Source organism: Trachurus trachurus (genome assembly GCF_905171665.1).
Source record: "Trachurus trachurus genome assembly, chromosome: 16".
NCBI lineage: Eukaryota > Metazoa > Chordata > Actinopteri > Carangiformes > Carangidae > Trachurus > Trachurus trachurus.
In genome coordinates, this window is record NC_139902.1 from 32,349,448 (window position 1) to 32,363,307 (window position 13,860).

Here is a 13,860-nt window from a genome sequence, read left to right on the forward strand (position 1 = left end):
GAAATGAGTTAAAACCAGGTCCAGTCAACACAATAAAACATATTTAAATAAACCCAATCGATAAGAGTCGACAGGTGCAGGAAAAACCTCCCGGAAACAGCTGCTGTTGCTTGTTTTTGTTTTTTTAAGTATTTTTTTTTTTTTACTTTATTAACAATTTTATGCATAACAAAACTGTTAAAAATAAAGTATAAATAGTATAAAAAAGTGTATAAAAGGATCATGTATACAAAATGCATCGATGTAAAGAAAAGCTTATTAATTAAATAAATTTTTTTCCTAAATAAAGTTTGTTTTTAAAACCTTTGGCATTTTTAGTCCATTGATGTCGGTGCTGTATTGATAAAGTTCCTTAAAAAAAAAAAAAAGTGTAAAATTTGGTTTGCTGTCAGTCCATTTCTTTTTGTGGATATGAAATTTACAAAATAAATTAAATCATTTTCCATTTGGTTGTTTTCAAAGTAAAGAAAAATGTCCTTTTCATGCAGATGTAGCAGATGTAAGAAGCAACTGACTGTTTTTTCAGTTTTCATTTAACCAAAAATCTTTCTAATGTTTTTGTTTTGTTTTGTTTTTTTGCTGGATATAGGCCTATTTTATTGTTTATACAATCTTATTGTTTAGACAAAATTTATTACTGATCAACCACATTTTTTTCCATTCCACATCTCTATAAAGAGATCCCCCCCCCCCCCCCCCCCCCCCCCCCAAAAAAAAAAAAAAATAGCATAAGGAATAGCCTGCATTTACCAAAAGATGTCTAATGTATTTATTTCTAACAGCTGCTGTTGCTGCAGGTTAAAACGAGCGGATTTATGGACGGGGTCCTCCGAGGCGGGCGGTGCTTAGTCCGCTCTCCGCTCTCTGCCATGACAGCGACATGTTCCGCATCATCACCGTGTAAATGACAAACAGCGACAACAACACTGTGGTTTAATCATCTGGGCGCATAAATTCACTATAAATAAACTGAACGCACCTGGTTTCCGTCGCTGCTCCCAGTCCTCTTCCTCCTCCTCTTCCTCCTCCTCCTCCTCCTCCTCTCCGGTTCTCCTCAGCAGGTCCAGTCCGGTCCCGGTCCAGTCGGTTCTGGTGTTCACATCCTGGACCAGAGAGTCTGCCTGGTGCCTGCTGCCTGGTGTCGGTGGTTTAATTGGTTTCACAGCGATGCTGCTGAACTGGAGCCGAGAGAATCACGACTAGTGTCGAGTCAGCGGAAATTACACAGCTGACATCCGGTCAGGACTTTCAGAATAAAAGGTTAAAAAAAAAAAAAAAAACTGTATTTGAGGAGTGAGTGAGTAGGCCCATAATTTTCCAAAATTAAAAAAGGTCGTTTCAGAGGAAAATCAAAGTGATTTCATGACTGGATAATATTTAAAGCAATACTTACCTTTCTGGAACTTTTGCACATTTCTTTGTCTAAGTTAAAATGCTATTAATAATCTGATGATACATTAAAATGTAAGAGAAACCCAACAGGGTTAAAAACTCATCATTTTTTAATTCTCATATAATTCTGAGAAAAGTCTGACCAATAATATTATTCGGTCCGATTAATAAGATTTGACGAGCGACCGAACCTACTTAATATGTAATCACTTTGTGCACCGCTCTCCTCCTCTCCCCCCTCCCGACCAGGAAGAACGCTTATTGACAGAGCAGTAGCAGGACACAGAGAGCAGAGGAGACTAGAGTCACAACACACAAGAAAGAAGGTTTTTGGAAATAAATCGTTTTTTAAAAGACCAATAACTGCAGCCGCAGCTGGTCATGGAGTTTCATGTCTGATATTGTAACGTTATAGTGAGCAGCAGCCCCGAGTCAGAGCGATAGATATACGTAAACACAGGAAGTCACATGTGTCCTACTGTTAGCTCTGTGAGTTCTCAGCGGTCCGGACCCGGTTGAACTCCGGACCGGCGCGGCTCGACTCGGCTCGGTCTGGATTTATTTTCGGCCTGAACCAGCGCATCAGGTGGCGCTGGTCCGGCCGCCAGCCCGGCTCGTTGAGAACTGTAATCTGTAACAATCACTTCCCCTGCGTCTCCAGTAGCAGTAGCCTAGCAACAGTTTATTATAAAACTCATCACTGAGTCCGTTTATACGGTTTAAAACTCCGGTGTTGTGTTTGTTTGTGTTGTTCCCGTTTCACTCGCGTTCCTGTTCTGTTTACCGTTGCCATGCCAACGCATGCAGCAGGGAGGGAGGGGGCTCGTGGAGCTGCGCAGGAGGGAGAGGTGGGTGGGACTTGTGAGGGAGGTGGAGCTGTTGATTTTCAAATGTTTGTGCTGTGCTGAGTGAAATGCCAGATCGGTAAGTATTGCTTTAATTGGTTTCAAAAGGACAAACACTTACAATAATTTAACAATCATCTACTTACCGTCATGCCAAGGAAGGGTTCGGAGAAATTTCGGAGTCATCAAAACCCTTTTTTCCCCCTTTTTAAATTTTTTTTAACATGTCTTTATTAGAGGAATTGCAAAGCATGTGACATGTGAAACGTAACAACAGAAAAAGACTTCCATTTTCCACTTTTCCACAAAAGTAAACACCCTCGCCCCTGTTCCCTTCCACAGTTCCTACTCAAAATAAAGAAGACAGCAGGAACGGGAGAACTGAATTGAGAGAACAATGGGGTTAGACAACAATAATAAAATCAAAAACGCTTTAGTAGTTCCAGGGGGGGTCCGGCTGGTAACGGGTTTTTATATAATGGCGGCGGATAGAGTTCACTTTTGAATCGTCCAAAACACACACTGGTGCTACAACAAGAATAAAAACAAACAGAGATCAATTTTTTTTTTCCCAAACAATTTTTCCATGTGGCGGCTTCAGGACACTTGGGTCAGTACAGACGAGCAGTATGGAGCTATCTGGATGTTTCATAGTGTGTGTTTCCCTTCCCTTTATATCCCTTTAACATTCAACATTTGTTTTTGTTTTTTTCAGAGTCAGCTGTTGTGAAATAGGGGTCACAGGAACTGTTTATATGATGAATAAAGAAGAAATAAAATTGACATTGAAGCACAGTGAGGGCAGAATCATGTTATTAATGTAACATCGTAACAGAAGTGGACCAAGGATCGATCCCTGTGGAGCTCCACGTCTGATCGTGATCACTTTGCTTTGTCATTTAGGTCAATGGACTGGAATTAAAAAAAACACAGACAGAACAAACAGTTAAAGCCATTATGTTGATAAAATATAATGAAATGTATTAATGTGTTTGTTCTGTTTTGTTATGACGGGTAATTCATTCGAGTATAAAAAGAATAGTAACTTAGAAACTAATAGAGGGGTGTGAGAGCTTAATTCTAATGTTATTGTTATTTTTAAATTAATATTTTATATACAGTAGGCCTAAAAAAGCAGGTTGATTATATGAGATTAACAACTAGAAATAACAAACGCATTGATTTCTATGAATACTTTTATTTTGAAGGCGGACTTTCACTTCCGGTTCAGACTGCCCCAGCTGAGTGAAGATGTGATCGGTGCAGAGAGAATGAAAGTAAAGTCATTTACTACACACTAACCCTAACCCTAAATTAATAAAAGAACCAATCAATATTTTTACAAAGACGACAAAAACATTTCACTTCGTCTTTATCTTTTATTTTTGTGTTTTCTTAAAAAAAAAACATTTACAACTGAAATCACAGCCATATATAAATTACAACAGCAAACACAGTTATCTATTTTAAATTACACTCCTCTGCTCTGAAACCATCCCATAAAACAACGAGGTGAGCTGCAGTCGCTGCATTCAAATGTTCAGGTGAAGAAAGAAAACGCCGTTTCAGCTTCACTTCTCTTTCTTCTTTTTCTTCACTCACAGTTCAAATAAAAACAAGAAACTTTTCACTTTTCTCCAGTTTGACTCGACATTTTCACGTAAAATAAGTTTGAATTCTGCTTTTTGTTTGCTCCAGGGCGACTTCTGCTGCAGCGGGGAATCGAACCTGCAACCTGTCAGTCTGCACGCCGCGTCATTCACTCATTATTGATGTGGATCAATAATAATAATGATTAAAATGATCCTAATCTGACCTCAAACAAGCATTTTTAAGATGCTGAATGTTTCTTTTAAAGCGTCACCTGACACTCGGTGATAATGTCACCGTGTCCCTGTGGGCGTGGCCTGCTCGTTGTGACATCATCACCGTGTTACATGTTGTTCGGTTCAGTCAAAGATCGTTTGTCGTCAACGAGATTAAAGAGGAAGAGGAAGTTGTTGAGACAGAACTCAAAGATAATTTTAAATATTGTGTTTCTTGAAATAAAAACGTTCCTTTTTGTTTTATTTTTAATATCTGTAAAGAAATTGAAATTTTGGGTAGAAAATGTTTTTGAAACTGAAACTTGAATGAAACTAAAATAATTATATTCAGGGACAAGATGGAAAAAGAAACTAGTAACACAATATATAATTTCTGTAAATCTGGTTTATGAACCTTCATTATTGCTTCTTTATGTTTCTGTTGATTTCTACTTTTATCTCCATCTTGTCCCTTTAAACCTGTGACTTTGTTTTATTCCGTCGTTCGTTTCTCTGATTTCCATTTATTTCTCAAACCTAATAATGTTCCTTTTTGTTTTCTTTTCAATAACTGTAAATAAATTGAAATTTTGGGTAGAATTTTTTTTTTTTTTAATTGAATTTTAATAAATTGAAGTATTTTTAATGAATGAAACTGTGTGAATGAAACTAAAATAATAATATTCAGGGACTAGATGGAAAAAGAAACTAGTAACACGGTATTTTCATTATTTTATCTGCCCATTATTTTTATTTCCTCTAATATAATTTCTGTAAATCTGATTCATGAACCTTCATTATTGCTTCTTTATGTTTCTACTTTTATCTCCGTCTTGTCCCTTTAAACCTGTGACTCAGTTTTATTCTGCCGTTCGTTTCTCTGGTTTTCTTTTCTTTCTCAAACCTAACGATGTGAATATCAACGGTGTCGGTGCCGTAATTAAAAGTCGTTCACGTGACGACCTTTAGAATGGAAGTGCAGACTGTGTTGACTGAAGCTGAGTGAGCGTGAGTTCGAATCCCGGTGACGCTGCTGCTGCTGCCGCCGCCGCTTTGCCCTGGAGCAAACGGAGAGTGGAGCTGCTGCTGCTGATGATGGACAATCAAACTAATGAGACTTGTTCTGTCCAGTGTTTAAATCCAGTGTTTCACAAACATCACGAGGCGTCGACAGCTGAACGTCTTCCTCTAGTTTCTAAATTTCCCTTTAATCAAATAAAAAAAGAAAAAGAAACAAATTAAAAAACCTTTGACTTCGTCAGTGAGCAGCAGCTGTAACATCGTTAGTCGTTTTTCATCGTGGTTGTTACATGGAAACATAAAATCCTAACCCTGCTGAAAACAACCACCTGACTAACAAACCCCTTAGAGTTAGTTAAGGCTTTCCTTAAAGTCTGAGTTCAGTTTCCTTTAAACAGCTGCACAAACATCCTTAAGTTTCACCCCTTAAATATTTAAGGGTTTCACTCATTAACACTTAATTCAGTTAAAACTGTTTCACAAAAACACCTCAGTGACCAAAGAACTGCAATTCCCCGTGACCGACCGGCAACATGAAGAGTTTAAGGGTGAAATTTAAGGGAGTTCTGTTCAACATTTAAGGAAATGTCACGTTAGACTGTAAGGAAAAGCTTAATTTAAAGGGATAGTTCAACATTTTCTGCAAACTGGCCCTAACTTGCCATAATCCCTATAGTCCTAGCAGTAGGTTCGTTACCTTTAATTGTCGGTGCAAGCTGTTTTTAGAACGGCGGAGCAGAGCCGTGAGCCTACTGCTATGACTATAGGGGATTATGGCAATGGGCCAATTTGCAGAAAATGTTGAACTATCCCTTTAAGTGAGACTTTAAGGAAAATCTTAATTTAAAGGTGTTGGGTGAATATTGATCGTTAACAGGTCGACAGGTTCAGATCTGGAGGAGGATTAATGGACCAAAAAAAAAAGAAAAAAAAAGAAACAACAAACGTTAAACACTCAGTTCTGTTCACAGGAAGAAAGGCCACGCCCCCTCCCTCCATCCTCGGCTCTGATTGGCTCACGCCCCCTCCCTCCATCCTCGGCTCTGATTGGCTCAGCTGTTTCTACAGAACGGTGGTGAGAGGATCCAGGTGTGAAGAAGGTGTGAAACAAAAACCTCGTCAGCTTCCTGTTTGGTTCTGCTCTGCTTCCTGATTGGAGGATTGAGAGCAGGAAAAGGAAAAGGGGGCGGGGCCAGACCCTCGTTCCCTTTAAGCTCCGCCCACACGACACAAACTAACAGACAAAGAAACAAACAGACGACGACGTGTCCCGACGGCGAAGTTTGTTGATCCTTCCCGGTGTTGCACAGTTGCCACGGAAACAGCTGGTTCCTCCTCTTGCACATGCACCCGACAGACAGCTCGCTACAGACGCGCGGTTAAAGGGATACGCCAACATTTTTTTTTTCTTCCTGTCTTGCCTCACTCCCGAGTCCATGACCAGCAGATAGACACCATCCTTTCGACTGTGCGTGCAGTAACAAGGGAGATACGCTTTGCTTATACGTATGCTTTTACTTTGAAATAGGAAGCTAACCTGCCCTCGATGTAGCTAGCTTGAACCAAAATAAACCGTCTTCTTTGCTTGAACCCTCCGTTTTGACCGATCTCGTCCCGTTAGCGGCATTTGACCGCTCAAGATGCCTTACCGGAGAGTTTTGTCAGCTCTGAGACGAAGATCGGTCCGTTTAGAGTTGCTGAAGAGTTTCTCTGATGACTTTAGGTGGAGGCAGGCTAACACTACCCATACACTTCCAGTGTTTGAGCTAAGCTAATTAGCGGTGCGCTTGCTCTGCCCGTATCTCCCTTGTTACTGCACGCACAGTTGAAAGGATGGTGTCTATCTGCTGGTCATGGACTCGGGAGTGAGGCAAGACACGTAAAAAAAATAAAAATATTTCAGTTGGCATATCCCTTTAAGCCCCGCCCACCGCCGCTGGCTCTGACGTCCACCAGGAGGCAGCAGAGAGTGACGACAACAAGCAGGTGAAGGCAGCTCAGTCCTGGCCCCTCCCCCTCCTGAAAGGGGGGCGGCTCAGCACTCGAGGGGGGGGTGGAAGCTCCGTCTGCAGTCGATGGCTTTGGGACTCGGGGGCTGGACTCTCTTCCTCCGCAGCTCATCACGGCCCAGAGAGCTGGAGAGACGAGAGTAGGCCGCTTTGTACTTCTTATCGAAGGCAGCTGGAGGGGGGAGGACAATGGGGGGGGGTTAACCTGTGATCACTGCACCTAGAGCACTGTAAAAGAGAGTAAGAACACCACCATTGACTCCCGTGGTAAGGGTTTAAGGGTTTAAGGGTTTTGCGCCCCTAGTGGCAGGATATGGGTATTGCAAAAGCGCCCAGAAAACCCATTCACTCCAATGTATGTGTGTTGGCCACTTGCTTGTAAATTGATGAAAACTGCCGTGCTTTTGTTTTTAGGTGTCTTGGTCATATCAAATTATACTTATAATTTGTTTATTACAAAATGTAGATTGAAACATTAACGTAGACAACTGTATTTTTTTTACTAGCATATGTGTTAATGTTTATCTGTAAAGGATCCTCAATGATGCTATTAACGTGGGTGATCTATAAATGTCCTTAAATTATTGAAAACAAAAACCCATATTCCTCCATCAGGAGGCGCTTCCATTGGACCAATGCTGTCCTTACTCTCTTTTCCAGTGCTCTAACTGCACCAAGCTGAAAATTACCCAGAATGCTTCAGTCTTACCAACGTGGTCTTTGCCCATAGCTGCCAGAGTGAGGAAGAGGAACTCTCTGTACAGACTCCTGCAACACAAAACACAAACATCTTCATCATTCAGTGCGTTTACATGGAGGTTACGATTATATCCAGGAGCAGTGACGGCTGCTATCAATGGGCTAGCGGGGCTGAGCCCTTCCTGCATTACAGGGACAAACTTCTTTTTGGGCTTGTACACTCAGCTAATGGAAGTGTGAAAAATAAATATTTATTTGGAATACTGAGTCTAGCTGCTAGAAAAGCAATGACAAAGAAATGGCTCAAGCCAGACGTCCTACCTGTAGATGAATGGTATGATATTATATATATGATGTGTATGTAATGGAAAGATTCACTTTTTCAATGAGGCTCCAGCAATCTAAATTCAGTGACATCTGGAAGCAGTGGAAAATGTACATTTCCCTGAAACGCCCTTCTTTTGTTTAAGTTTCTTTTCTATATCAAGATGTACTTGATTGGTTAATCACTTTGCTGTAATATTGTGACAGAAAACACCATGTTGTGTTACTTTATAAAATGCTTTGTAAAGGAAAAACAATAAATATATATATATATAATATAAAAAAAAGCCCTCCCCCCCATTACACAACAAAAGATGAGAAAGAATATTCTCTAAATAATAGAAGAATAAAGAGTAAAAGATTTTTGTAAGTCTTAGTAAAATCAGAAGTGGAAACAATATTAAATAGTTGAAAGAAAAACAGGATATCTCTGGGGGCTAATTTTAAGCAGCCGGTCACAGGTAGCATTCGCCTACTTTACTGCTCTGAACTGTGTTTGCTAACATGAACGAAGTGGAGAATCATCCTCACGCTCGGACCCCCTGTGCTCTCACCTCTGTATCCGTGGCGACCCCGGCTGCTTGGCCAGCGTGTCCAGCAGCAGCGTGACGGCCTTGTGCACCTCGTTCATGCCGACCCAGCGCAGCACCTCCTCCAGGAAGGAGAGGGTGAACGGGTGGTTGTGTCTCCTCCAGCCGTAGCTCCGCATCGGAACGCCGCCTGAAGGAACGCACACACACGTTAACACGCGTTAATTAACACGCGTTAACATCCTTATTCATGTTAGTAACATCGGCTCAGTACGACACATTTACAACAGTCGCTTAGTCTGCGTTTTTCTAATCCGACACCCGACGCAGTCTGATGTGTTTTATTACCATGCATTTTTATTTTCTGTTCCAAACATCGTAAAGGAGACGATCGTTGTTATGTGTTGAGGATGACTTTGTAAAAAGGGAAAAAGAAAATGTTGTGTCCATCCGAGAGTTGATTGTTACTGAGCTGCAGAATCATCCATAGTTTATTTCAGGATGTCGGTGCTCCAGTTTGATAGATTATTGATTATTAGCTCAACTGGAGCCACACATTAAAAAGAAGACGACCAATTTCCATGATTCTGAACAGCAGCTGGCGGTATGTTTAGTACACATACACACACACACACTGATGTGATTGGTCAGAATCAGAAAAGCTTTTTTGTTTTTACAGATGCGAAAAACAGATGCGAAAATCAAACCTGTTCTTAAAACTTTAAAGACGGACGAAAGTTTCAGAGTCGGTGTAGAAACAAGATCGACACAACATGAGGCCGAATTTATTTTGAAACGCGCAGCAATTTAGGACAAAAACAAAAACCCGTCCTTGGTGTGTGGAGACCGTTAGTGTGACGTGAGCAACATGAGCCGAGTTGAGTTAGTAAGTAGTGAGTTAACCACATTAACATTCTGAACGCTGTCATCCTGAGCGACCTGAGTGGGTCGGTGTCTTACAAGGGGGCAGTTGTCGGTCTGAGAAGTGAAGCTCACTTCCGCATTCAAAAAGCTGCAATCCCCCCGGCTTCCTCTGGGGGCTGGTACCAGAAGGGAACAACTCCAATCGAGCCCCATGTTAAAATAGCCGATTTTACAGCTTAAAAAAACATATTTACAGCCTGGTACATTTTATTTTTTTGGTCTCAACCGATAGTTTCTACCCCCGCACACACTCTGAGGGGGGTGAATTTTTTTTTAACTCTACCGTTTTACTGTTATTAGGTTTAAAGTTCTGGCCAATTAGGGCGCAGAACCGTTGAGTGACAGGTCCGGAGACCGCTGCTACGAGGCCAGTGGGCGGGCTCTCGGCCGGCCAACGGCCGCACCGCTCCAAATATGGCAAGTAGAATCCAACATGGCGCAGCTCAAACCCCCGTAGTAGCGGCACAAAACAGACTCCTCCAAACCAATGGGTGACGTCACGGACGCTACGTCCATTCTTTTTACAGTCTATGGTGTCTTACTGTGGATCCTCCAGAGGATGTAGAGGGGGGGCCACTGGTCGGTGTCGGGGGTCAGAGTGTCCCACAGCAGCCGCACCCGCACTGCTGAGCTGTCAGTCTGAGAAACAACACAACAACAACACAACAACAACACCGTTAGTGTTAACATGCAACATTTTCAACTTTGTGCAAAGATACATGTGACTGTTTTGTTCTGCGTATTTTGTGCATTTTCCACAGAAATCGGCGATTTTCCGACTGACCTGGCTTCACTTGCTAACTGCCCCTTTAAATTGTCCCCCACAGGCTTCACCTACCTTGGGATAAAAGTCTCACCAGACCTGACTGAGCTATGGAAGCTTAACTTTTCTCCCATAGTAACTAAAATAAAGAAGGACCATTCGTAAAAAAAACACACACAAAAAAACATCCAAATACCTCCATGATGCTCGTATGTAATGTCCGTCTTGTGCTGAAGCCCCAAATTGCGGAATTGTCCCGAAAAAAATTAAATAAGTCCACATTCCAAGCATGTTTGTAGCATTAGCTCCCAGTGTTGTTGTCCGGTCTTCCGCTGCCAGCGCGCATGCGCAAGAGCACATGAGAGCACTGAGACCGACTCGAGTCTCAGTGCGAACGTTGCGCATGCGCGCTGGCAGCGGAAGACCGGACAACAACACTGGGAGCTAATGCTACAAACATGCTTGGAATGTGGACTTATTTAATTTTTTTCGGGACAATTCCGCAATTTGGGGCTTCAGCACAAGACGGACATTACATACGAGCATCATGGAGGTATTTGGATGTTTTTTTGTGTGTGTTTTTTTTACGAAGAGCTCTGGTGTCCCTTTGCTACCATGGCATTGAAATGCACTGCTACGCTAAGACCCCCTGTAACTCAGAGAAGGGACGGTGGGCTCCGAAACTTCTTCCAGCCCTTAGTCAACATGAGGGTGAGTAGATAATGAGCGAAATATCATTCTAGGGTGAACTATCCCTTTAAGTGTCCTTGTTTGCAGTGTGGCATTTACACCAGAGGAGGCTGGTCCATTGAGGCAGAGGAGGTTGGTCCTCCTCTATTTTTGAGAGGCAAAAGGAAAATTTATTTTTTATTTAAGAAAGAGTAACTGGTTGAAATAAATCATTACCAAATCTCAGTATAATTTATAAAATATTATATATGTATTTTATCATAAAAAAAGTTTGTTTTTTGGAAGAAAATCCACTTAAAACGGCTCAACTGCGCCGCCAGCAGGCTCAGGAGACAGAGCAGGCTGTGTGAGGAGCAGGGAGCAGGAAGGTGGGGGCTCTACGGAGGTGGCAAGATTTTTACCTCCCTAACTGGCCTCGGGGCGGGATCTTCTTCCATTGACTCAATGCATTTAGGATGTCTTCATCCTGACCTGTGATTGGCTAAGACACGTAAAATGACGTCATGACGGAGGAGGCTCTTCTGTACCAATCAGCAATCAGAACACAAGATTGACAGCAGGTTGGTCCAATGACAGTTCTCCAACCCCCCTTGGTTACTGTTGCTATGTGCGCCAAACTTTCACTCCCAGCCGTGCTGCTTATGCTGCTCCTAGCACAAGAAATACGGAGTTTTCAGAGATATTGGCATCGATTTGAAAGGAAATATCAGCAGATTTCTGGATAAACTGTTAGGAGATATCAGAGAGAAGCAGTCAGAGAGATTGTTAATAGTTTTCAGTTACGTGACCTGGGCAGCTGGAGGGTAAACAAAGACACGACCGGACTTTTTTTTTTTTTCTCCGCCATCAGCTCAGGTAAAAGCATAGCTATATCTAAGAGGTAAAAGCCAAATATGTATGTAATTTGAGTGGAACACTTTGTTTTGTTATTAATAATTACAGATTTTCATGGTTTTTGTTTTTCCTTTTTAAATCAGAGGGTGTAAATCCCCACTGTGGCATTTACAGGTGTTGAACACTGGCCTGCTTTTTTTTTTTTTTACATCCCACATCCAAGATCATGGCTCTGTCTTTTTCATTAGGCCTGTGTTAATCTGAAAACAGTAAGATTTAATAAAATTATGTTGTTTTTAAGAAATCTTGTAAGACATTGTTTTACTGTTTAATTTTCATTGAATATAATAAAGTAGGGAGAAGTAGTGCTATAAAATAAAATGAGGCCGTGGACTGGTGTTCCTCCTGTCCTCCCTAATTTTTTCGGTCACCAGCCGCCACTGATTTACACACTACCATATTGTTTTGTTTTTAATCTGTTTGATTTATCACTGCTTACTGCATAGGATACTGATATGACTGTGACTACATTAATGGGTGAAATCTGTGTGTACGCGGAGCAATATGGGGAGGGGCACCAATATATGTTGTGAGGGTGTATAGGGGGCGGTCGGCTAGAAGAATTGATGGATGGCAATACTGTATTTTATTTTATTTTATTTTATTTTATCTATTTCTGTAACTGACATGATGGCAAATTGTATGTTCTGTGTCTTTGTTGAAAAACAATAAAAAATTTGTTCAAAAAAAAAAAAAAGAAATCGGCGATTTATGCAGCAAAAGTGCAGCGAAAAAATGCAACTGGCTGATTTTATGCATCTCACATCAGGTTTTCCTGGAGGGACTGTGTCATATATTTTAAACATGTGGATTATATTATTCATTTTCATTTTCATTGTGACACAAAACAGTTTCCCTCGGGAGATTAATTAAGTATTTCTGATTCTATCAAGAACTGTGGGTTCAAATTTCTTACTCAAACTCAGACTCCAGAAACAATAAGTTTGATAATAAATATTGACCTTCTCTCATGTTTCATCATCTTGTAAAAGTCTGTGAATGTTTCTACTAAACTTCCTGTCTGGTGTTATGTAAAATATTTGTGTTATTTTATTTTATACAACAGTTAGTTCCGACCGGTCCCAACCGAGCAATTTGATTGGACAACGAGACATTCCATAGTGCTGATATACAGTATAACAGCACTGGGACTTTTCACAGACATAATCACTCCGCTGTTCAGCTGGACAGGAGCTAAGTCAGAGCTACGCTCCCCATACAGGAGCTGCCCCATCTCTCTGCTGCTGCAGTTATAAACGGACCTGAACATTAAAACCTGGACCTGACCTGGTCCGTCTAATTGGAGATAAATCTCTACTAAACCCGGCTGGAAAAAAAATCGCCGCGGGGGCAACTACGTTTTGACAGTGATGTGTTTTGATATTAGCGTTAGCTGTTGTTAGCCACGTAGCTCAGCTACTTAGCTTCAACTGTGTTTATATTGATTACATAGATGATAAACAAATGTAATACGGTATCGATAACGTCTCTGTGTCTTCACGCTGGTCCTGTTGCTGCGGTGCTAATCAGACACGGGCTCAGAACCAGAACCAGCACTGGAAGCAGCTCGGTGGAGAAGCTTGTAGCTCGTAGCAAGCTAGTATGAAATGTTTATGTGTTGCCTGGCAACAGCCTTGTCTCCCTTCCAGTTGCGGAACTATTTCTGTTGGCGGAGCCAAATAAATGATTAAATAAACAAACAAATCATAATCTCTTGTAGTTTATTACTGTTCTAAAATGTGCTCGTAGCACTGTTGTATAAAAGCAATATCACACTCGAGGTCGTGCTGTTGTACTGTATATCAGCACGGTGGGATTATCTGCGGCACTCGGCCTGCGGCCTCGTGCCTACGACCGAATCACAGCCGTGCTGATATACAGTACAACAGCACTCCCTCTCGTGTGATATTGCTTAAATCAGACATGAATGAGACCTGTACTATTTTAGTTTTATGTTCTCATTTC

General features: G+C 41.4%; 1 protein-coding gene across 1 annotated transcript in view; it reads right to left on the reverse strand.

Moving 5' to 3' along the window:
- Positions 1 to 6,979: 6,979 nt before the first annotated feature.
- Positions 6,980 to 13,860, reverse strand: part of dennd4b (DENN/MADD domain containing 4B) — a 68,515-nt gene continuing 61,634 nt past the window's right edge. Inside the window, exons 26-29 of the mRNA XM_083989283.1 lie at positions 10,091 to 10,187; positions 8,649 to 8,814; positions 7,781 to 7,839; positions 6,980 to 7,243 (exon numbers count right to left, since the gene is read on the reverse strand). Of these exons, the coding sequence (XP_083845409.1) occupies positions 7,098 to 7,243; positions 7,781 to 7,839; positions 8,649 to 8,814; positions 10,091 to 10,187 (468 nt within the window). The 3' untranslated portion in view covers positions 6,980 to 7,097. The remainder of the gene's footprint in view (positions 7,244 to 7,780; positions 7,840 to 8,648; positions 8,815 to 10,090; positions 10,188 to 13,860) is intronic.